Source organism: Tiliqua scincoides, chromosome 3, assembly GCF_035046505.1.
Source record: "Tiliqua scincoides isolate rTilSci1 chromosome 3, rTilSci1.hap2, whole genome shotgun sequence".
In the NCBI taxonomy this organism is placed as follows: domain Eukaryota; kingdom Metazoa; phylum Chordata; class Lepidosauria; order Squamata; family Scincidae; genus Tiliqua; species Tiliqua scincoides.
In genome coordinates, this window is record NC_089823.1 from 66,882,814 (window position 1) to 66,908,478 (window position 25,665).

General features: G+C 41.9%; 1 protein-coding gene across 1 annotated transcript; it reads left to right on the forward strand.

The window, feature by feature from the left end:
- Nucleotides 1–172: 172 nt before the first annotated feature.
- Nucleotides 173–25,665, forward strand: DIPK2B (divergent protein kinase domain 2B). The gene is made up of 5 exons (XM_066622421.1): nucleotides 173–393; nucleotides 9,064–9,328; nucleotides 19,387–19,560; nucleotides 22,363–22,651; nucleotides 25,325–25,665. The coding sequence occupies exons 1-5, from the start codon at nucleotides 173–175 to the stop codon at nucleotides 25,663–25,665; spliced, it is 1,290 nt and encodes a 429-aa protein (XP_066478518.1).

Consider the following 25,665-nt stretch of genomic DNA (forward strand, 5'->3'; position numbering starts at 1 on the left):
CCTTCCCACCAAACCTCCAAAGCCACCAACCAGCTGGTAAGATTTAAAAAAAAAAAAAACCCTCTTCCAAGACACAAAAAATGTTCCTGGGCCAAAGTTCTCATGTTCTCTCAATGTTGTTCAGTAGCAAACTAAGACTCACAGGCCAGGTTAGAGCTGGGAGATGCTCGAGATGAGGTCTTGGCTGCATTGCCTTTGCTCCAACTTTCTGGTTTGGTTGCTCCCATTTCTGTTTCTGAATTGCAGCCTTTTCTTGGAAGCCACAGTTTCCCCATCTTCAGTGCCCCGTGTCAAACCTAACTACAGTTTTGGTCGGACTTTTCTGGGACTTGATAAGTGCAATGCCTGCATTGGAACATCTATATGCAAGAAATTCTTTAAAGAAGAAATAAGGTCAGAATCTCCATATTGTATTAGGGGTGGGGGGAAAGGGGGGTGGGTGGGATTCTAGCTATTCACATTTTCAACTGATTTGAATGGAAAACACTCAAACATATGGTTTGTTGTCTGGTCATCATTGCTGGGTGACTACTTATCAGTAACAAGTACTACTTTACAGTGACAGCCGCCTACTCCCAGTTTTTAAGCCCAGGTTATTTTAACAAATCAGATTATCAACTTGTCCCACAATGGCTTTGCAGTGGTACCGCTTGTTGAGCTATTTGTTTATTAAACAGTGATTAAGTTGTTTATGACAATCACTTAATAAAGGCACACCATTACCCACTGTATTTTAAAATATGTGTGCAATAACCACTTAAGCTGTGCCTAAATAAGTTACTGAAGATAAAGTAAATCAGTGGTTCTCAAACTGTGGGTTGTGACCCAATTTTTGGTGGGTTCACAAAACTGACACGGTAGATTAGGCTATGTGCATCATGGGTTAAATAACATGCTGCTTGGAGGGAACAGTGCTCCCTAAACACCATTATAGCCGCAGAGGCTTGAGCGGCTGGTAAAGTGAAACTTTTTTTTAGTTGAATCCCAATACTAAAAAGTTTAAGAACCACTGTACTAAATACACTGAATTTGAAGCCTGCTGGTTAATGATGGCAGCAAAGGTATGCACCTTTGAGGATTGGGTTGCAAGGGCAATATCCAAGCAAAGCTAAGTACATTTTGACTGGAGCACTAAGCATGTGCTTCGATCAGCTATTTTTAATCTTTTGCATCTGATGGCACAATGACAAGGTGCTAAAATTATCAAGGTGCAGGATCAGCTTTTTGACAATTGAGAAGGTACACCACACTGCCGGCAGGGGGCTCACATCTCCAAGTGGCCCTACTAACAAATGATCTTCCCCCAAACTCCCACAGCACACCTGCAGACCATCCACAGCACACCAGTGTGCCGTGGCACAGTAGTTGAACATCACCGGCTTAGCTCTTTCCTACTGAAATCAATGAAATATGACTAATATTCATGCCATATTATGAGCCCACAGGCTCATAAAGAACGCCACAATAAATACAACACAAATAAAAACACAATATTACAACCACTGGGAATCAGAAGCAGAAAAAAAGAGATAGATCCAGTGCTACTTACCAAACTAGGCCCAAATGTCTTCCTGAATGAACAGGCTTTAACAAACCTTATAAAGAGTAAACAGGTTAAATGATCTTCTTTAGGAAAGGGGTTCCACAGGGAGAGCACCACTACAGAGGCAGCTTTGAATCTTGTAGCTAATCACTAAGCCTCTGGCAGCGAGGCTGTACAAAGCAGGGCCTCACCCACCAATTTCAAGAAACTCCTTCAAGTGCCTAGGACCCAAACTGTTTTAAAAGTCAGACACAACACTTGCTTTGGAGTGCTTTGCACCCAAGGGTTCTTCATACCTTCACCATTGTCTGAAGGATGAATGGTTCTCAAGCACCTTCATCATACAAGGATCCCCTGAAGAATGTTGGGACAATTGTAAAATATAAATATTCTTCCAGCTGAATCAAATACCTGCCGAAGTCATCATTGCAACAATTTTTATCAGTTTCTGGTTATCCAAGCACAGACAGCCAAGATAAAAGTGACTGTGGCTGTTGAAAGTAAGTAGAAGACTTACCAGAGAAATATTCATTCTTTTCCAATAATTTATTGAACTATAGATCCTTTTAAAGAACTGGCAGTATAGTTGGGGGAAAAATCACTAGACTTATAAATTATAGTTTACCTATGGCAATGACTGTATTATTGTTATTTATTTATACCAAGCATTACATTTTTTGTTCTTAGAGTAAAGCGCTCCTGAGTAAAATGTAGTGCTATAACTAGTCCAGGTGATATTGCTCTAAAACTCAATTTTCCTTTTTATATTTAAGCTAGTGAAATTATTTATTACTGCATTAAGAATCTTTATTTTTATTACAAATATTTATATACCACTTTTTAGCAAAAAAAAAAAGAAGTTCAAAAAGCAGTTTATAGAGAAAATCCAAAGAACTAAAACAACTAAATGGCTGAATGGCTCCCTGCCCAAAAGGGTTCACAATCTAAAAACGTGCAGAGGGATACTTGGCAAGCAGCCACTAGAAATCTCTGTGATCAAAACAAGTGGGGAAGAGGGAAGAACTGCAAATGGCAAGGACCCACAAGGACATGCAATGTCATTCTGCATATAGGCACACTCTGGAGAAAACATAAAGGCCATTAGGAGATACCCTGGAGTGGAAACTAGGCTGACCTCCCACCCCTTGTGAGTATGGATGGTCAGTTTCCAGAGGGGTTAGTTTGTTGCAACAAGGACAACAGTACTGCAAAGACTGCAAAGTAGGTCAAATCCTATCCACTTTTCCAAAGCCGGTGTAACTGTACCCATGAGGCGTGCGCTGCATCCTGTGATGGGAAGGCAGTCACAGAGGCCTCCTCAAGGTATGGGAACATGTGTTCCCTTACCTCAGGACTGCATTGCGACTGCACTGGTGCTGGAAAGTTGAATAGGATTGGGCTCTAACACATTCATTTTAGTATTCTCTCTCCTTGCCCCTCCCCTCTGCTGCTTTTCTAAGCAGTTGGGGCAAGGGTAGATCCAGTGTTTGTGTTTGGTGGGTCACTACCTTAACTTAAGAGTCCAGGTCAACCAAGTGGGTAGAACTCTGGCCTCTATGCTTGAACTCTGGCCTCCATGGCTGAGGTCTGCTGGGCGGGAAGACTGGGCTCCTCCCCTGACCTGTAGCCCAGATCTACCAGCATCTGTGCCAGAGGTTTGCTCAGCAGGTAGACCTGGGCTCCCACTTGGATGTGGAGCCCAGGTCTACTGGTCTCAGGGGCCAAAGTTTACTGAACAGGTAAGACCTGGGCTCCCACCCAGATTTGGAGCCCAGATCTACCTGCCAGGTAGACCTGGGCTCCTGGCCATGCTTGGGCTGCTCCACATCCCAGCGAGTGCCCTTTCCTCTGGTTTGACAGTTTGGGAGGGCCATGGCCCCCCTTGGATCCACCCCTGGTTGGGGATAGGTGAGGAGATGGTATTGGGGGTGATCACACATGCAATTCTCCAGGGAAGTGCAGAATTTGCATGCTCCTTCGAAAAGTAGCAAGGCTAGGACTTGGGTTGAGGTCTATACATCTATTTACATAAGTGGATGCCAGTCTCATGCCACACCCTTTTTAATTTTCTTATCTTTGTCAAATTTGGCATTAGCAAAAATGAATTCACCAATGCCCATGCTTTGCATAATATAATTAATTAGAAGATTTGACAGGTTTTTTAGTTCTCTGATGAAAGAACATTCTGGCACCACCGATGATGAGTTTTCACAGAGTGTGTTGGGTTGTTAGTGAAATATTTGTCTCTGTGTTATATAGTGGGTCTCACACATCAGTAGACTTGATTAAAAGTTCCATCATAGTTTATTCATACTCCAAATGAGTTAAAATCACACACCCACATACACAAATACCCCAAATATATATACAACTCCAACAAACCTACATCCCTCTTGATTGGACAGCCAATCACATATAACCTGTTGCTTTTCCCACAGGTGATAATACTCACATACATAACACCCTGTGTATGATGAAAAGATGACTTCATGTTCATGCAACCCTTTCACTTTACCCTAAAGGTTTCTGGAAGAAAAAGCCTGCATTTGGTTTAACGTGTGTGTGTGTGTGTTTGCACTGAATGCTAAATGATAGGTTGTGCCACTGTTAATGGATTGCTGTGAACATTTATAATTATGAATCACGTAAACATGCAAAGTAATTTACAATCTTTATCAAGTTCATCCTCCAAGAACCATAATACACATTTCTTGGGAATTTCCATTTTTATAGATGAGGAATAAAGGGTGGAAAAGTAGAGTCAATGAGTTCATGGCTGAGTGGGAGAGCTGCTTCAAGATCCAGTGAAAGGATCTCTAAGGGCATTTTCACACATGAGGATGAAAAGCGCACCTGCTTTGTCAGGTTTATAAATGCAAATGTCAAACCTACATTGAACAAAATGTTTATTTCTATTATTCTTTCTGTGGCATTTGAGCAACTAACAGAAATTAAAATAGACAATAGGAGAGAGGCTCAAAAGGTGATCCAAGTCACCTAGCTGATGCATCTCCAGACAATAAATTCTGGAGGATTTCAGTGTGATGTCTAATTAATTATATTATGACTTTGCATTTCCATCAAGGAGCTCAGGATGGCATACATCATTTTATTCTCACAACATTCTTATGAGGTAGGCTAGATTGAGAAGTAGTGACTGGTTCAAGGTTACCACACCAACTTCATGACTAATTTTTTTTTCCAAGTGATCAGTGCCACACTTTATCCCATATCTGATTTCCATCCATTGATTTGACTTCACAGACTTTTAGTCAAGTTCCTGTATTTCTATTGTTTCACCTGCCTGGTTGAAGGAGGGTGTGTGCTTGCCACACCTCTCAGATGGGTATGTTTGATACTGTCGGCTTTCTGAGGAGAGGACCTCCTAGATTTTCAAGTTAACCTGGGAGGTAGGCTTCTCCAAGGCAACTTCTTTCTGTCTGTGTCTTCTAGACTGGAGTGGTGGCAGCAAAAGCTATCAGTTTTCCTAATTTAATTCCAGTTAACCCAGTAGAAAAGTGATTTCCCTAAAATCTAGGCACGTCTGTTTTACATAAGAACATAAGAACAGCCCCACTGGATCAGGCCATAGGCCCATCTAGTCCAGCTTCCTGTATCTCACAGCGGCCCACCAAATGCCCCAGGGAGCACACCAGATAACAAGAGACCTCATCCTGGTGCCCACCCTTGCATCTAGCATTCTGACATAGCCCAAATACAAAGTGTTTTTCTACCTCCAGTTCCTTAATATTAAAACCACTTCTCAGTTATCTCACCACCACAAGTTCATGCTAGCCCCTCATCTAGTTCCAATAAATGAGGGTGTGATCTCAACAGTGGCAAGTTCTGCATTTCATGGTGTAATGACCTAGATATCGTCAGCACTAGGATTGCACTATCATGGTCTCAAGCTTTGATCACCTCCTGGAAGCTTTGAAGGAACATCCTTTTTATGTTTACATGTTTGGGAAATCCACATGCCTGAATTCACATGCATAGCACAGAAAAGACTAAAGTATGCTTAAAACATATTAAAATATATATATTAAAATATATTGTTTTACTTTCTCTGAACTGTATTTATTAGCTCTGGATAAAACGTGGTCTGGATTATTATCTGCTCATTACATCAACACATTCCAAGTTTTCCAGGGACATCACACTTAGACCTGGAAGATGCAGTTCAAATCCCTTTTCAGCCATGAAGTTTCCTGGGTGGGCCAGTCACTATCTCTCAGCCTAACCTACCTCACAGGGTTGTTCTGAAGACAAAAGGAGGGAAGGACCCATGTACACTACCTTGAGCTCCTTGGAGGAATGGCAGTATAAGACTGCAAAAAATAAATTACTGGTTGGCCACTACTGGATACAGTATGGTGTGTCAGATATGCCTTGGTCCAATTCAACAAGACCATTATTTTGTTCACAAGTAGGCAGTGTAAAAAATTGATATTACTGTTCATCTACCACAACTTGTTTTAGATTACTTACTTTAATATACTATTTTAGTACAAAGCATGCAGAGGACCCATCATGCAGTTTGAGAGCTATACAGACAAACCAAACATGGCAACTCCATAACCCCCCAGCATCACAGTAGATCTTTAACACAGCACCGAACACACTTTAATCCATTAACAAAACACAGCATTTTTAAACTTTTTATTCTCAAACTTCATAGGACCTAGTACTTTTAGTGACATTAGCAGAGCATTCCAACTCAGCTTGCAGGATAAGACTGAGAGTCCCTACAACTCTGTTCTTAACTCACACCTCCATGAAGCTGTCAGTTATTTCTACATTTAAAAAAAAACTATTTTTAAAGATAACTACAGACTTCAGATTTACTCAGTAAGCATGGGGATAAGGAGGTTCTCCAGTTATTTACAAGGTACAGTCTTAACAGATCTGCTTTAACCCATTCCTGGTCAGCCCACAGGTTACACATTTGATCCCTATGCAACATTAGACAAAAATGGCTTAACACAGATTATGGCCCCTGATTAAAGAAAAAAGTCATTTACAACAACAAAAAAATTGTACATCAGGCATGCAGACTCATCAGAACCATCAACTATAAGACAAGGGTTCATTCACAGGGCTACTGGAAAATCCAAAAACATTGATAAGCACCTCAGAGTCAAGATTTTGTTGTAGAAATTGAAGATGGAAAATCATTTGAAGTAGCACCACTCCCCTTACCTCCCCCCCCCCAAGCTTTCAGTACTTAAGGGTTTTGTTTAGCAGTACATTAGTGTGAGTCTTAATGCAATCCTCTAGCCTGGCACAACAAAGACAAGGTTGGCACTAGCCCAGACTTTTAGAGCAGTGATTTTCAACCTTTCTTCATCTTATAAACCCTTGCTAATTGGGTAAGAGGCACTTTTTCAAGTGGGTGCTTCTGTTTTATTTAGCAGGGGGAGAGTAACTGGCCCTCCTCACCCCAGCAGTGTCTTTTCTAGTGGCTGTCTGATGGTGTTTTGCATCTTTTAGATTCTAAGCCCTTTTGGGACAGGGAGCCATTTAGTTATTTGATTTTTTTCTGTCAACCGCTTTGTGGACTTTTGATAAAGGCTGTATATAAATAATAATAATAATGGCACACTGAGAAGGTGCTAAAATTATCAATTGTCAAAAACCGATGGTGTGCCTTGGCAAGACACACCAAGCTGCTGGGGGGGGGGGAATGTCACACACCCTAATTTCCCTACTAGAAATGACTCTCCCCCAAACTCCTGAGGCACACCTGTGGGTCATTTGGGGCACACCAATGTGCTTGAAAATAGCTGTTTTAGAGAAACGTTTTTCCCAATAGGGACTCCTTTCAGTTCAGGGTGGTAAGTCAGATGCTTTGGAGAGGAAAACCCAGCTTGTCTTAGCCACTCTCCAAGATTAGTAAGTGGTGGGGGGAAGAATTAGGTAGTGGAAATCCCACCAGCTTTATAAAAATGGTGGGGGAAAAAATACGCACACGATTTTAACAGGCCTCTCTGGATGATTCACAGACCTGCGGGGTGCAGTTATGGGGAAGAGAGATTGAGAGCCCAACCCTATGCTTGTCTACTCTGAAGCAAGTCCCATTATAGACTTCCCAGGAAAGTGTGGACAGGATAGCAGCCTCAGACACCAATCCTGTGCCTGTCTACTCAGAAACAGGTCCCATTCTAGTCAATGGGCTTACTCCCAGGTAAGGGTGGACAGGATTGCAGCCTGAGAAGCCCGAGGACCTACCCACGGTGTCTTATGTTTTGCCCTCTGCCCTCTGCCCCTTTCTTTCACATCAATGTTTTCATAATTACGTGATTCATATTAAATCTCAATAGCCCCCACCCCCTGTTACAGGTAGTTATTATTTGCCTTGATCAAATATTACAGATTTTTGAGGTTTCTAACACGGGTGTTATTGAGGGGGAGCAGACTCCCTAGACTTTTGGTACGAGGGAACTGAGAAATTTGCCTGGGGGCATAATTTTAAGTTCTAGGCCATCATCATCTTTCCCAAGGGCTACTGGAGACACTGCTCGTGCTACATAAGGCAGCAGTCCTGCATATACCTTACCAGGAGTCAATGTCATTGAAAACAATGGAATTTACTTCTGAGCAAATTGCACAAGATTCACTGGAAGGCTAAAATTCTAGCAAATTGACGTGGGCGTAAGTCATACGGAATTCAGCATGCTTGAGTACACACACACACACACACACACACAGGCTAGCACTCTATATTTCTTAGGTTTGTTTCACCCAATTTCCTAATCATTATACATTTATTCAAAAACCACTAGAGCCTACTGCAAGAATTTGGAATGAAATGAGCTCAATCTTCAGAAGAAATATAATGTTTCAAAATAGAATTAAGTGGGAGGAGAAGAAAACACTCTGATGAAGAGATTTACAGTTGATTATTTTCTTTTTTCTTGATGATAGTCTTAAATGAGGCATGGCCATGGGGAGGTGTCGTGACCAACGCCTCCACTTCCAACATTTAGCACTACACTGATGGTTTCCAGTGTTTTATTTGGTCTTTTTCTGAAGCTTTCCTCCTCTGGTTGCTTTCCATATGCTTTCCCTGCAGTGCAACATTTTGCAGAACAGAAAAAATAAGTATTAGACTCCTCTAACAACAATGAATATAGCCCTGCTTTCTCAATGCTCACATATCCTACAAAAACAATCCTACCTAGGCTGCAGTACTAACCACACTCTCCTGAGAGTAAGCAAAACAGGACTTACTTCTTACCCATTGAACAAAACAGGACTTACTTCTGAGTAGACCTGGTTAAGATTGTGCCCCTAGGCTTCAATACTGTACACACTTTCCTGAGAGTAAGCCCAAATGAACACAAATGTGAGTTACTTCTGAGTAGACATGCATAAGAGTGTGATGTAAATCATCTTATAAACAAGAATTAGAATCCAACCTGGAGCTGTGAGAAGCTGGCAGGAGTCACAGTGTCTTGCTGGTGCTAAACTGAGTTAAGGTGAGTTAACAATGCTGTGTTATCTTGATCTGATGACAGGTTTGACAGTTGGCTTTCTTCCCGTTTAAAACTCCCACCCAACTACCTCTCCTGCTACTCTGGGAACTATACAGATGACACCAAAAGTTGGCGGCCAGTTGAGATCTCCAGATTAACCACAAAATACCAGCATGACCAATCTGACAAGAGAATTTGTACTTCCCTTGCACATTCTAAAAGCTGCAGCATTGAGCGAGCCTTATGGAAAACCGAGAGATTCCAGAAGTGGTTGAAAGCAAAACGCCTCACCCCAGACCTGGTTCAGGTGTGTAAACAGACTCTGGAAATGTACAATTCACGATGCTTTTTTTTGGAAGCCCCTTGTTGAAAATTAATGTTTGTTCTTGTTTTTGTTATGGGAATTGGGTTTCCCCTTCAACACAAACCCATGTACATGTTCCCACGTGGTAACCATGGTTGCCTACAAGAACTTGGTAAAGCCATTTATCTGTATTGTCCTGTCCAGTCGATTGGCAAGGAAAATCTTACCACACAGCTACACCTGAGCGAAACTTCAACAGAGCAGGAGAGTGGTAGAAATCCTAATCACCACTGACAAAGCAATGCAGACCATCTATTTACTGAGCAGTATTTACAAGCACATCATGGAAAGCTACTACTTGATAAATGGTTACTGCATTCACTTTGAATTAGTGAGATTGCAAACACCTAGAGAATTCCCTGCAGCCATTTGAAGCAGGAAATGTTATAGGTGGGGTTTTGTTTTATGGTTTGTGTTGCTGCTTGTATATTTGGATTGCTACCTTTAAAGTCAACGCAGCTGTTTTCTGCTTACCTTCTAAATAACTAGTCTGGTCTGGGATGCAGATAAACCTAGCTGGTGACTTAGAGCATGCATGAAGGAACTAGATGAATGACTGGCCTCTTCCAAACCCTGCAAGGAAACATAGCCAGCTTCAATAACTGTAGTGATGCGATCTTTAATCTCTTGGAGCCTCCTCCTAGGCATTTCCCAAAGGGCACAGCAGCACCTGCTGTCTCATTCTGTGGGTGTGTCGTGTCAATGCAGGACACTGAAGGGCTTCCAGAGAAAACCTGTCCTGCTCCCAGAATATCAGGGACACTCTAGTGGCCTGGAGCCCAGATCAGGACTCTCAAGTTTCTGTAGTCTCTCACCCATCTATAGCAACGCCTGTCATGCAAAAGGAAGCCTGCTGGCCTTTTTACTGAATTCCTTTGGAGTCACACAGGATGAGCAAAGAGATGCATCTTGTGTCCTGTCCACAGTTCCCACAGTTTCTGTCTCCAAAGAATGGGGAGAAAAATGGGATGAGAATTGCGTGGGGCATACAAATAAGAAAACCAAAACAAAACAAAACAAAAAGTGAACAGAAGAAAAATAGAGCCCATGATCAAGCAAGAGGCATAGGAAAGTACTTTGCCAATTTTTTATCAAGTGTGAGTGGAGTTTATTTCCCCCAAAGGAGGACCTTCAATGTGTTGAATGATGCCAGTTACTATCACAACTGACATCCTCATCCTTCTACAGGTCCTGAAACATCCCAGGGCAGAGAGAGAGAGATGTAAAAAAACATTTATTTTCCTTTTAATTTAAAAAGAATATACTTCTGCATCCCTGAGGGATTCCCTGAGTATACAGATATCATCTTATTTCCCGGTGGCTCGATTTTGCTTCCAAACTAATAGGCACAGAAATACCCGTGTTTGGTTTTGAATGGAACAAATGTACCACCGGTTCCTAAGAAGAGTTTGTCTTGTGGCTTTGGCCAGTCTGGAACCTTCTAGCACTGCTTGTGACTAAATGGGACACCTTTTTTTCCATCCCTCCTGAACATCCCCCACAGTGCTCTATAGTATTAAAAGTCTCAGAAACATGTCTACTATATAGCCAGGGAGGGGAAAATGCAGCATGGGAAGGAGAGATATTTTAATTTTATGGCACATATCCTCCCAGTTCTTATCATGGAGATAAGGTTTATCAGCTAAACTGTTAGACTATAAATTCTAAGGGCCAATTTCCTTGTTTTCCCTCCATGTTCCTTTTCTTTCTTCCCCCGCCCCCCAACACCTTAAATATTGCATGGCTCAGCTGCCCTCAGTCTTAGTCACACAGATTAATCTGCCTGGCTGTTGGTTCCTTTGTTCCCCTTTCCCCTCCCTCCATTCTTCAGGAAAGAAATGAGACCTGCCTAGATTTTAGCCTTGGTTGGAGAGTAAAGTGTTACCTAAAGAAAAGAAGTTCCAGCAAAGGCAGGAATTATCATCTCTGGCATTCAATTTCAACCCCAAAGTTTCCTCACTAGATAGTAAGATTAGTTGGGGCACAATCCTAACCCCTTATGTCAGTGCTTTAAAGCACTGGCATAGCAGTGCCAATGGGACGTGTGCTGCATCCTTAAGTTGGGTGTCACTCATGGAGGCCTCCTCAAAGTAAGGGAATGTTTGTTCCCTTACCTCAGAGCTGCATTGCCCTTATGTCAGCACTGGAAAGCACTGACATAAGGGTTTAGGATTGCGCCCTTACTCTAGTATTTTCTTATTACAATGTTCCCAGCCTACCTCAAGAACTGGAAGCTCAGTGCTTGTTTTTTCAGAAATATTTTTCTTTTAAATTTACCACTTTTGAATACCTAGAGAGTCTGAATTGAAAGCTCAACCTTATTTTTCAGTAGTCCCATTTCACATTCCAAACTGATTGACTCTCCACTACTGGAATTCACTGTTAGAAGGGATCATGGTGATGACAACAGCTGGTTGCTATTGAGAAAATTAACCTCCGTGAATTTATTTAATCCATTTTTAAGAAAGGAAAACAGGGAGTTTTTCTACTCTTTGGTCTGGAGCTCATAATGATGCTATAGCACACCCAGTCACAAGAAATAGTACAAATACCAGACAGTTGATATTGTACCAGCAAAAAGAATAAAAACTGTCGGATAAGCAGTGCTGACAGAGGTGTTGATACAACCTAATTTTCCACAAAAGAGGGTTCATTTCCAGCAAAAAGGAAAATACACACATGCACACCCACGCACCCAACTACCTTACATTACCAAGCTGTAAAATCAGGGGCTTTCACCACAGGAAATTTAGACAAGCTGTTCCCAAGAGTCCTGATGCCATTTTCAAATAAGAAAATCACTGTGAACAAAAAGTACACTGACTGCCTGAACAGAAACAGATTCATGATGTGTTAATTCATTTGGAAGGCAAGACAGAAGTCTAGAATTCCATTCCCCCCCCCCCCAAATTCCACCTACCCACTCTAACATTTAAATAGCATGGCCCAATTTCCAATCCCCAGCAGCCCTCTCTCCACAAGATGGCAGCACGGAACATTCTGTGAGAGCTTTGTTGGCAAAATAAAACTGCTGATGTGGAAGTAGCATGGGAAACTCCATCTGGCAAACAAGATTTCCTGTTACAAGCATGTAGGTTCACGGCATTAGAGTTCAGCTACTTCCAGTCAAGGGCCACAACCAGCTTTTTATTTAGAAAATGTATGAGTGCTGAAGTGGAAGATTTGGCATGTCATTTTTCTCCTCTTGGGCAATCCTCACGTCCCTCTCTCAGGGATACGAGAAATGTTTGGCAGAAATCGGTGCCTCCCCTCTCTGTTCCCTCCTTCCTCTGTTCAGTTTGGATGAAACCCAATCTCTGCTGGCTGGCCTATGCCACACAAATATCTCACAGAGTACAAAATCCTTCATGCACAAAGTATTCTTCATTGGAGCAATCCCTCACCTTGGAGTGGATCCAGTTTCTCCCATAGCCTAAAGTTTCCTTCCTGCGCAAAAGGCGCCAGCTAAAACTCTAAGAGGCTCAACATTTGTTCGAAAGTCAAACTCACAGTGCCAGAACAAGGGGAAATCAGTCCAAACTAGGGACAAACACACTGGAAAAATTTTGGCCTTTACTTTTTTGCAGGCTTCTAACTGGAACAATATCCATTTTTGTCCCCTCACATGCTCCAATTATTGACACATACCAGACTTTTCTTATATATTGGCACATATTCCATTGAAGGAAAAGCCATCTTGTTAATTTGTTACCAACATTAATTTTTGCTAGTCACAACTAGAGATGATGGTGTATTGAATCTCTGAAAATTGTGGCTTGGGCAAATTGATTTGTGTGACTCATTGGAAAAACAGAAAGTTGAGCTTTCTGTTTTCTAAAAGGAAATGTTAAGTTTAAAGCTCAGTCTTTAACTTAAATGAATTCATTTTTTGCATCCATTCATGAATTAAATTAAATAAAGTGAATAAATTAAATAAATTCAGATTTATAGCCCATTCTATCCCAAGGGCTCAGTTCCAATAATTTCAGCAAGCTCTTGCTTTATTGCTTTTACTACACAATCCTATGCATACTGACATAGAAGCAAGTTCTACTGAATTCAATGAGCTTGTGTCCAAACAAAAATGCGTAAATTGCAGCCTTACAGCATGATCCTAATTTTAACTTACACTGGCGCAGTGGCTGAAGCACTGACCTAGAGTGTCACATAAACATGACATAAAGCATGTCTGTGACAACTCGTGAGCAAGCAGCACCAGCAGGAAGACCTGCGCCTTCCCACCAGTAACGAATCTGAAGCAGCGATCACCAGAGCAGATAACAGCTACTCTGTGTGGGGCAGATGTGAGGGGAGGGTGGAATAGGGCAGGGAGGGAATGTTTCTGGGCAGGAGAGGGCAGAACGGGGGAGGATCAGGTGCAGGAGGAGGTGGGACCAGCAAAGCAGGCTTATACCATATCCTATGCCCCCTTCCCAAGCCTTTTCCCCTGACCTGGGCTTCATGGATTTGTGTTGGTTATTTAACTGGCATGGATCTGAGTAGCTCCATTGGGGAGGCTGGGGCTTTACACAGGGTAAGGGGACATTTGTCCTGAGTAGACCTCCAGCCTGTTCCTAATCAGCACAGGATACAATAAGGGCTATGTAGCCCCACTGAACAGGTGCTGGTTAGGATTGTGCTGTTAGTTTGTTAACCTTCACAGAAACTCTGAGGCAGGTCATTCCAAATGCCATTTTTTCAGGGTGCAACATTATATGCCAGGGAAAAGACATCTAACTAGGCTTCCCCCATATGGCAGTTTTCTGTGTAAGGTACGTTTGTTCCATAGTAGAGCATTAAATTTGTGACTCCCCCGATGGCAGTCTGAAGTGGTATAGCCCTCATTTTCAGTTTGCTTGTGGCCTCCCAGAGGACGTCTCATCCCAGAGATGAAATACGAACTCAGGTCTCCCAAGTTCAATGCATTAACCTGAGTTTTTATTCTACCCAAAGCACCATGTACATGAATGGTGCCATATAAATAATGACAAAAACAGCAGCAGCATTACAGTTGAACCTTGTTATCTGCAGGATATCCTTTCCCATACCCACCAAAGATACCAATACCCACAGATAATTAAAACTGTGGGCCAGCCCTCACAGGCCTGCTCAAACACAACTAGAAGAGTCTTCTGGTTGCGTCCAGGAGGTAGGCCTCATGCCACCTCCCAGACTTCAGAAGGCCTGCTGGAGTCTTCCAAAAGGCACTTGGAGTTTTCAGCCAAAACTGGAAGTGCCTTTCGGAGTCTTCCAGAGGACTTGTGCGGCCTCCCAGACATGACCGTAAGAGTCTTTCAGTCATGTCCGAGAGGGAGACCTTCCAAGGCTCAGGGAGGCCATATGAGGCCTCTCTGTACCTCAGAAGGACTCTCTCCCAGACGCAACCAGAAGACTCTTCCAGTTGCATCTAGGAGGTTTAGCAAAACCCTCCTGACCCATGTTGGGTCAAATCCTGGACCTGTAGATAAGGAGGACCAACCTGTAGATTACTCCAGCTCTTTGCTGCATGCTAGCCAGTAAACAGTTTTGTTTATAATACATTTTATGCCATTTTGAGGAGCTGCTGCTCCACACCGTGTTGGAGAAGCCTATTTACTTTCTTCTGACAAATTGTGGAGGAGGTTTTATAACCATGGATAGTTTTTTTCAACAAAGAAAAGCACGGGTACTTGCACAAGCAAGCAACCAGATACTCTCAGTTTGTAAAACTTGCATACAGCACGTACCCCCTTCTCTGGTTTTATGGCATACATAAAGCAAAACAACAAAACAATTTCCAATATATGGAAGTGTTTAGGATTTATGTGTGCCATATGCAGAGCATTCCATTCGTTCCTCTGTCCACAGTATTCCTTGCCTACTGTTTGTAGCTTGCGCCAAGTGAATTGGTTTTGCCACCTGCCCCTCTGAATGAAACAAACCACCACTGCTCATTGACTTGTGTTAACGTAGTCGTTCTCAAATGTTTCAGCACCAGGACCCACTTTTTAAAATATCACTATTGGGATCCATCCAGCTTTACGAGACTTTAAAAAAAGTTTCACCTTATCAACTGCTCAAGCTTCGGTTTTTACCTTTTTTACTATGGTGGAGACAGGGACTGCCTACTGGAGCATGTGTTGATCTCCATGTTCATTGGATCAGGACCGTCCTGATGGCCTTGTGTTCCTCTTCACCTGGATTTTTATAGGAGCTAAACCTATTTGCCTACCCACGAGTAAATTTGCATGTGCTGTTCAGTTTCAACTTCCATTGGGCTTAATACATTTTCCTTGTCAGCTTGGAGGAGAGGATTTTCTTGTGTTTTGGGGGCCTGCATTCATCAGATTGGGACCATTCTGGTGGCATTGTGGTCCTCTTGGTCTTCCCTTTGAAGTGGACTGAGGCATGTTTGCCTACTTTTGAGGAAATAATAATAATAATAATAATAATAATAATAATAATAATAATAATAATAATAATAATAATAATAATAATAGTAAACAACTTTATTTTTATCCCGCCCTTCTCCCCAAAGGGACCTAGGGCGGCTAATGTGTGGCTCAGTTTCACTTTCCAAACTGCTCAACGCATTTTCCTTGTCAGCTCTCAGTTTCATTTTCAGCACTCACCAAAGTATCAGGACATGATCCACAGTTTGGGAAATTCTGTGTTAATGTATTGACATTTATACAGTACTAGCACCAGCTGCCCGGAGACCTGCCCATGGTGTTCCCTCATCCAACCCCTGACAGTACATTGTGTGCTATGACTGTCAGTGGTAGTGAAGGTTCAGGCTTGGCCCAGGTGGACCCTGTGATGGGGATGGGCCATTCCCCTGATGTCATCCTTACATTTACATATCTTGACAATTGTCTATTGACTCATACTGATGTGAGGTAAAGCAAAGTGTTTGCTAAGCCTGTCTCATGGTGATATGCCATGTCCAGCATGGTCCCTTAAGGACCATGCGCTGTCCTTCTACAAGTTGGCCACTCCTTGCACGCACTGGGTATTGAAATTAGAGCATCAGTTCACTTACAAATGCTGCATTTCCTCCTCTTTTCTCTCATTCTAAAGAAGTCACCCTCTTCTACACTAGCGAGCCTACAACCATTCCAAGGCTGAATCCTAGAGATAAGCTGTGGTTGTCTTGGTTTGTTACCAGCAAGAGAAAATAGGCATTGATACTTTTCCTTAACCTAGTAATCATCTCTCATTGATAGCCTAAGTCACTACAAACAGCATATTTCACAGAGAGGCATTTTTAAAAAGAACTAAATCCCATTGCGGCATCAAGATAGCTGTACTCTCTTGACAGCTGCGTCTTCAACTGCGTGGTTCTGGATATATAGGAGACCTGACAGAAGTTATTGGGCTAATGTAATTTTCCTTTATAGTGCAAAGAATTATGACAAACCTTAACATACTTGAATCAAAATGACAGCCCATGAAATAATGTTTTCCATTTTACACTGCCTGCCCTGTCTGACCCAGCTATCAATTGAGCAGCCTGCCACAATGATTATTTCATCTGTCACAATGAAAAACTTTATTGCAAATTACAAATGCTCCAGTACAGAAAAACTTGCCTGCCCCAGAGACAACTCCAACTTAACTCTGTGTTTATTTGCCACTCTTGAAGGAATCTAGTTGCCTGATTAGGAAAAACATGTCCAGGTTATGCTGCATGCACTTTCAGAACCAGTAGCCATTACTTCAGACTGAACTGTGTGTTTTGTTTTTAAATCATCAGTACTTAGGATTAAGTTCTAAAAATAAAATGTAGATCCATTTTAAAATACAGTTCCTCCAGTTTATTTTTATTTACTTTAAAGATTTATATCCCACCCACCCCCAATCTTTGAGGCACTCAAGGTGGCTTTTGAAAGTTCATAAAGTACATTAACATACAATTAACAGACATTAACATACACCTCATTAACAATACTCACAATAATAAAATATGGTTTAAAAATACTAGAAGAGCAACATGTTAAAAAACAACAACCCTAAAAGCAAGAAAAGAAACCCAACAGCAGAATAAATTCATGTAAGCAAAATAAAAACTGAAGCAAAGCAAATACAAACAGGACTAAGATTAAAAAGTCAAGTGAAAAAGGAAAGTCTTCAGACCTCACTAGAAGATTAATAGGGAGAGCAGAATTCTTAGCGCAGAGAGGAGAAATGCCATAGTAATAGTGTTGTCACAGAAAGGCCCTACTCCTTTGTCATTGCCAATGTGGATTCCGAAAGTGACCTGCTCAGCTGACCTCAAGGAATGAGCCAATTCATATGGGAGAAGGTGGTCCCTCAAATACCTGATCCCAAGCTATATAGGACTTTCAGTGGTCAAAACATTTAATTTAGTGCTAAAAATAAAAAGAGAAGCTAAAGGCAATAGCCATATTCAACAACGTAGGCTCAGATCCCCCATTTGATTTCCTCATCCTTGGCAAGGTGGAGGCTCCAGTTTTCCAGTGGGTGAATTGTGCCTAACATGAGAGCTTTTGAAACTCAAGTCGCCCCACCACTGGCCAGTTTCCCCTGCCAGGTTTCCTTCCTCCCTACTTCCACATCCTTACCTTTTTTCCTCTTAATTCATTGCACTCAGTTTGCTTACTGCGGACACAGCTTACATGCTGATAGACAGGGCTGGGAAGGAATTTTCCCTGTGCTAGATTGACATAAGTGTTTTTCCACCTTCCTTACAGCAAGCTTGTCACACGCTTTGCAGTCCACTGTTTATACTGTTCAGTTGTCAATTGTCACAACTTGTTGTTTTCACTCACTTAAAGGCTACCAGACATTGGACAGGATCAAGTGTTGGGGGTGGGCTTTCAGCACAACCTCACTGTCAGAAGCCCCCCCCCCATAAGAGGCTAGGGTTCAGCCCACACCCATTGGCAGGGTAGCCATCCAATCCACAGACAGGTGCTGAGGGTCATGAGAACAGCATCAACTTTTGGCTGTCTCAGTTTTCCTTCTGCACCAGCAATCGTTGCACTGCCCAGAAGCTGAGCTGGGCTAATTGTCATGCCACTTGGACTGCAACCGAGCCAAAGAATGCTCCTTTTCCTATGTTTTTTATGCATTTCCTCCCTCTGCTGGGGTGCTCCCAGTTGCAGTTACAAAAAAACCCAAAAAAACCTCCACCTTTTTGTCCATTCTAAATCTCCTGCCAATGAGTCTAATTGGATTGCCTGCCCTGACTAGTGGCAGATCTCCAAGATTACAAGCCATAGGCTCTTTCCCAAGTCCTGCTGTCCAAGTCACTTTAAGTGGACATGCCAGGGACTGAACTCGGGGCCTACTGATTGAAGAGCTTCAAAGCAGAAACAGGGCACTTGTTCAAAATCTTGCAAATGTTTAATATTTTAAGTTTCAAATGTTCAGAACTTCACAGGTAGCAGCCACCATATTTACATATATTTATATTTATTTATATATAGCTAATAGCTACAGAATCATTTTGATTGTCAATTAACTCTATCAACTGATGATGAAGTAGCAAATACTTCTCAAAACATGAGAGCTCAAAACATTTTTGTTTCGTTTTGCTTTCGGGATGTCTGCCTACAGTGCCTCTATAGCAGTTCCTTGAATATTTTTGCCCTCCTCAGATTGGTGCCCCCCCCATTGTATTTCCTTTTTCTTTTGTAGTAATGAATTTTCTATTTTTTTTAACTCTATTGCATACTATATTTTTATTTTTATTTATTCATATTTAACTCTATAAATTTTAAGCCGCCTTGGCCATCTGCTTTCAGTGGAGGAAAGGCAGAGTAGAAATCTTACAGACAAACAAAATTTTGTTTACTGGAAGGAAATCAAGTACCACTATAACAAGGTCATCCTGGTACCTGCGTCTTCAGGTGCTGTGTTGCATCAGTGCTGAAGTGCTCAATTACAGGGTCAGGTCTTAGCATACAAATGGGCACAGGTTACCCTGGCTAATTCTGCCAGAGTCCTTACACTGAATACACAAAAAGATGTCTCTTTTCCCATCTTCTTCCTTTCAGGGTCTCCTTACTCCAATGCTTCGTTGCCCATCCCAACGACTGCTGGACCGAATAGTACGGCGATATGCTGAAGTGCCAGATGCTGGTAGTGTCTTCATGGACCATTTCGCAGATCGGGATAAGCTGCGCCTTCTCTATACGCTCTCAGTTAATGCACATCCTATTATCTTACAGGTATAACTGCATGTTCCTCCTTGTAGTATCAATCTTTAGCTATGATCCAATTTCAAGTCACTGTGACTAACAGAAGCAAAGACAATTTGAGATGAAAACAAATAGATTAGTAGATTTCATAGTCACTGTGCTGCACAGTAGTTGTAACCACGGTTGGCCCATCCATTAAAATTAACATACTTAAGAGTGTCAAGTGGAAGACTTTCCAAAAGGCAAGCACCATTAACTTGAAACACCAGAGATTGAACCTGGGGGCCTTGTACATAGCATTGCCAGTTCTGACTGAAGCTGTTCCTGGATATTTTTGCCTCCTCAACATGGTGTAATGTTGGAAATGTCTAGAGATCCTGGATTGCTTTCAGTAGTCACCTGGAGATGGATGTTGCTTCCTGGAGACTCAAAAGCCAAAATCCTGGAGACTTGGCAACCCTACTTGTACATGTAAAACGTGCACTATTACCAAGCTACAGGCCTCAAAGCAATAAATTTTGGGCTATATGGCATAGAAACTCTAGCAATAGACCTACATTGTTTTCAGTGAAGACGAGCCTCTTGATGATAACTATTTTTCTTCCTCCAAGGAAGTATTCATTCTGCTGTAATGGAACTTTAACAAAATCTCTCAGGCATATGACTAGTTAATAGGTTTCCTTCAGGTTTCCTGCACACATGGAGTTACTATTAAATTAAGGGTGTAATCCAGAAAAGTACTTGGGCCAGTACAAGTCCCAAGCCAGCAGTTATGCTGGATCCCAACCCCTGTTCCTAGGGAATTCGGAGCAGCTTCAAGCTGCTCCACTCTCCTCAGAATTGTGCCACCTTAGGAGGTGGCGCAAGTCCAAGAAGACCCATAGGGGCCAGGGTGCCTTACCCAGAGGTAAGGGGAAAAGCTTCCCTTTACCTCTGGCTGAGCCACTATGGGCTCCTATCCCTGTGCTGGATACAGCGCAAGCATCTTGGCTTGCCTGTTCCAGCTCAGGATAGGATTGCGACCTAAGAGTTCAAACAGAGTTTATATCTGTCCCTTGCACATTTTTTGTTTTTGTTTGTTACAGGTCTTTGCTTTCTATTCTATTATCATGCAAGACTTTCAGAGCAGTTAACAATGCTAAACTAGTTATAAAACTAAAATCTAAAAACACAGTAAATACTGTATTTACAAACAGCACAAGCAAGCAGCACACACATACAGCTCCAGAATTTAAAATACTTACAAAAGTTGAAATTAAAAGATCTAAACAAAAGAGTGGGTGTCAGGCAAGCTTCCTTGGGAAGAGCAAGTCACAACCAGGGTGCCACAACAGAAAAGACCCTTTCCCCAGGGCCTTCTTGCTTTAAAAGATGAAGGAATTCAGATCAGGCCCTCCAAGGATGACCTTCTAGAGAAGGTGATTCTTCAGTAGTCTAGATCTTTGTCTCATTGTGTTACCTTCAGTTCAATAGGTGTGTGCTTAAACCTGTCCCATTGAAATCAATGGGACTTAAAAATGCTTAATTTTGGCTGGCTCATATCTTTTGTTGCCTAACTTCCACTGAGACATTTTTAGTGCCATGATCACATTAATATGAATGCGATACCCAATCCATGCATATATTGCAAAAACAAGTATTATGCTTATGTGTTGCCCCACGCTGTTATTTGCTGCCTTCAGTAGTTTATTGTCTATCTTTTTATTGAAAAATGGTATACAAATACTGTTGATGATGATAGTATGGCTATTAACAATGGATTCTAATTGGCAATCATCTCAGCCATTTTGACAGCAAGGAAGAGACAGTGAAAGTGGCTCCTCAGTTGTGAGCTTGAGAAGTGAGTCCTGAAATCAGAAAAAGTGAGAGGTCTTTTATATTGGCTACCCCCACCAGAGAAAAGCAGCTCTGTGTTTCTGGGAGAGCCTGGCAGAGATTGCAGGAGCACTGCTGTTGCATTGGAAAGAACTGATGTTGCCACAAATCCCATATTGCTGTGTATTTACTTCAGCACCCCACATAACACTTGTGCTTTTTATTCACAGATGTACATCTGAATATTGCAAAACACTATGAGCTTTCAGCACTTTGTCCTTCAAGAGAAAACTCATCCTGTCAGGCTGTCCTTGAACTTCCCATTGCTCACAGAAGTGAAGACAGAAAAACACTGTAATTATGAAGAATTGCAGGGGCTCTAAAAAAAATGGAAGTACAACCCCCTCATATCTGCAGATCCACTTATCCACTGTTCTTTGTGGCTCCCCTGTGCCCATTACCTTCATTTTTCTTCTTACCAGTGGCACTAAGCAAGCATGTCTCTTCCTTTGACAGAATGCTATTGAACAGGCAAGCTTATAGAGATACAATCAGGCAGGCAGCTAGAGGGACATAGGAAGAATGTTAACAGTTAGTGCTCTAGCTGTTTCTCTCTAGCATTCAGGCTGCCTGCCTGATTGTCTTTCTGTAAGCTTGCCTGTTTATAGCATTCCGTTAGACATGCTTGTTTGGTGCCGCAGAAGAAAAACAAAGGTAATGGGCATTGGGGTGCTGTGGAGTTAGGGTTCTTATTTGCTGTTTCTTATCCATGGGGGGTTGGAAAGGATCCCCCATAGATATGAGGGGATGCCTATACTCTGTATGTCAGTATCTCTCAGCGTTTATCCCCTGCCATGCCACTTTGCATCATCCACCTATTAGAAGTACCACCAGAAGTAACTGTTGATGACATGATTGCCAGTTACTTCTAGGTTAAGAGGCCAGTTGTGACGTGACAAACACTAGTAAAGAGGTTGTTGCATTTCAAAACATTATTGCATTTTTTCTCTTTGGCAGATTTTCCCTGGAGCAGAAGGATGGCCCTTTCCAAAATACTTGGGGTCTTGTGGCCGACTGATAGTCACTATGAGCACCAGGCCGTTGAAGGAATTTTATGGTTCATCTTCAGATATAGCAACAGATTTAGCTCTCCAGCTCCTCACTATCATTGATTCCATGAGGAATAATGACCTGAACTATTTATTTTACTTCACCCATGTTGATGCTGGCACATTTGGTGTTTTCAACAATGGGCATCTGTTCATCCGGGATGCCAGCACACTGGGAGTCATTGACAAGCAGGAAGGTACTCAGCTTCATCTTTGAATAAGCATCTGTCACAAGGCAGCAGGAGGGAAAATAGATATTATTCACCTGCTCTTTCTTTCTTCTTTATTTTAAAGCTTAAACATATACTGGTAAATCAGTTAATTAAAAATAGAGGAGGCAGCATTTATGGCAATCAGTATGCAGAACACTAAGCTACCAGCTGTTGTGTAGTTGTGAAACTAATGCTGCAGTCCTATATGCACTTAACCTGGGAATAAGTCCCATTAAACTCAGTAAAACTTACTTCAAAGTAGTCATACCTAGGATTGCACCATAACACCTGGGTTTGCATAGATTTGGTCAAAGATTAAATCAAACTTTATTATATTATAGTTTAAGCAATTCTGGAGAATTTCAAAGTTCATATGAAATAGAATGCTGATAATTGATGTAAGTGCGACAGATCATGGAAAAAGTGAGGGCACAGGGAAACCCTTATAAAAGAGATCTACCAAAATCATTGACAGCTGTCACCACACCAGATCTCTTAAATAGGTGTCTGGCAAACATAAGGAGTTCCATTCTCTTTGTAGCACATTTGCCTAGTGGTAATGTAGATAGAAGACACTGAGGCACAGGATTATAATTAAAAAAAAAAAAATTTATTTAAAGGAAAGCAGAACTTCCATGTTGTTTTAAAACTAAAAAAAGAGCAAGTTCCAAAGATACAAGTAATCCGTAAGAATAACATTACGCACCTGACCTATTGTATTTTTCTGGCCAAGAAGTCCTTTCTCATATACTTAGCTGCAGAAAATGTAATGCCAAGAAGGGTGCAGGCACATATCGACTGAGGCAAAAGAGACGTGAAGCAGGAAATCAACACCCACCCACTCACATACAGGGCACAAAGCAGCTTCTCTTCTTAGGCCCAGAATCTTCTCTTCTTAGGCCCAGAATTTTTTATTCTCTTGGCTTTGCCTTTTTAATAGGCAGAAAACATCTAGCACAGAGAGGAAGGAACTGCCCCACTTTGGGACATGGCCCAATTCCTGACAACAAGTAGTACAGGGCTAGGCTGGTGCTGTCCAAACAGAGACAGCGATGTAATTCCTAATTCTACTTTATAGGAAACCAAGAGTTAGTATATTTTAACTGCTGCATGGTCCAGAATATTTTACATCCAGTTTTACTGAAAAGAAACAGTTCTTCTCAAACAGTTCAAACAAACTGAATTAACATAACTAAATAGAAAGGGGGAAGTCTTTGTATCAGAGTGACAGGGTTTAATTCATTTTAAAATTGGCACATACATGCATATACATCCAGCAAAAAGGCTGTTTTCAGTGACTTTGTAGGCCTCGTATATGGAGATGGTTAGTAATCATTGCATTTAGATTCCACCTTTCTGCCAAGTAGCTCAGGATGGCTTACATGATCTCTTCCTCCCTACTTTCATTCTTACAACAACACTGTGAGGTAGATTAGGTTAAGAAAGGCTCAAGGTGGCTGCAATCCTAAACACACTTACTTGGGGCAAAGTCCCATGGAAGAACTTTCTTCTGAGTTGACATACATAGGATTGAGTGAGAATTTGAACGTAGGACTCCAGTTCTAGTCCAAGACTCTAGCAAACAGTTTCCAAATTTTCCAGTATTGTGACCTGCCTCGTCCTTTGCGATGGGTCATAATGCTGCTGGCTGGAATATGCTACTTCCAGTCAAACAGGAAGTTGCTTTTGGATGCTTCTACAGGCCTTCTGAGGCTCTCGAAGGCCAATAGAGTAGGTTGCCAGCCCGGCACAACCCACAGAAATGGCCTCCAGAGGCTCCTAGTAAGTCATTCTGGTCAGCAGTGTCTCTGGGCCGGCACGTCCCCTTCAGGGTGGCTCCAATTTAGAGCCAAATGTACACAGGGATGGGTGGGAAGGCCCAGCTTGTGACCCACCAAATATGGGCTCAAGACCCACCAGTGGGTCAAGACCCACACTTTGTTTAAAAAAACAAACTCTGTTCTAACAGCACACCACACTAAAATAATTCAGCTGATTTCCTTCGTAATAGGTTAGAGGAAAAGGGAGAAAACTAGCAAATTTTCAGGGACAAGACTGAGGGAAGCCCCCAGACTGCTGGTTTTCAAATAGGTTACCAAAACAACTGGGGAAAAGTATTCTATATCACTCAGGCAACCTCATAATGCAGATGATCAGAGAGCTCAGGATGCAAGCCAAGGTGCTAAGCTCAATTTGTTTGCTTAGGACTGGGTAAGTAAGGGGAAAAGTCACAGCCTCCAGTGCCTTACAAAATAGGTAACATGCTATGCCCATCATTGGAACGATCTGTTACAATTCAGCCTTTGGAGAAATTTGGAGACAAACAGAAGAGAAGCTCCCTTATGAAGTTGCCAATCACTGTTTGTTGGGTAACTTAATGATTTGCTAAGGGAAGACCCCCTTCCTCAGGCTATGGAAGGGGCTGGGGTACAGAAACATTTTCTTATTGAGAAAGTGAGGGATTTCCACTTTATTAGGAATTTGGTAGAACAAGGCTTTTCTTTTTCTAGCTTATGTCTTTTCCCAATGGGGAAAAGAAGGAGTTGAGTTATTTGTACTCAGACTTGTTTCAGAATCCAGCTTTAACACAGCAATGAACCATTTTTAACCATTGTTCATGTATATTTGTAACCAACATTTTTTATTACCTTTTGATAGGTAGCCAACTGACGGATGGACAACAGGAACATAAAGATGTATTTAGCTGCTTGGTTACAGATTGCCAGTCAGCATTTACCTCCTGTAATTCTATCAAGCACACACAAAGTCTTATCATGGTATGTGAGGAACTTCTGCCTAAGCTCCTGAAGGAAAAATTCTTGTCTCCTGTTCAGGAGAAGATTGACAGGGCTCTGCGCACCTGTGCAGATAGCTTCCTACCCGATCAAAAAGTCATCACAGCAGCTCAAGCACTGGTAGGGATTTTGAAGCCTCTACAGCCTTGTGATTCTCGTTTTGCTTACCGCTACCCTGATTGTAAATACAGTGCCAAATATTAA

What these genes read in the sequence shown, in the direction of transcription:
- DIPK2B (XM_066622421.1), top strand. Translation starts at nt 173, where the DNA reads ATGAGGTCTTGGCTGCATTGCCTTTGCTCCAACTTTCTGGTTTGGTTG. An exon ending in TTCTTTAAAGAAGAAATAAG is followed by an intron (nt 394 to 9,063) that starts GTCAGAATCTCC and finishes ATCTGATGACAG; the next exon opens with GTTTGACAGTTGGCTTTCTT. An exon ending in TCACCCCAGACCTGGTTCAG is followed by an intron (nt 9,329 to 19,386) that starts GTGTGTAAACAG and finishes TCTTCCTTTCAG; the next exon opens with GGTCTCCTTACTCCAATGCT.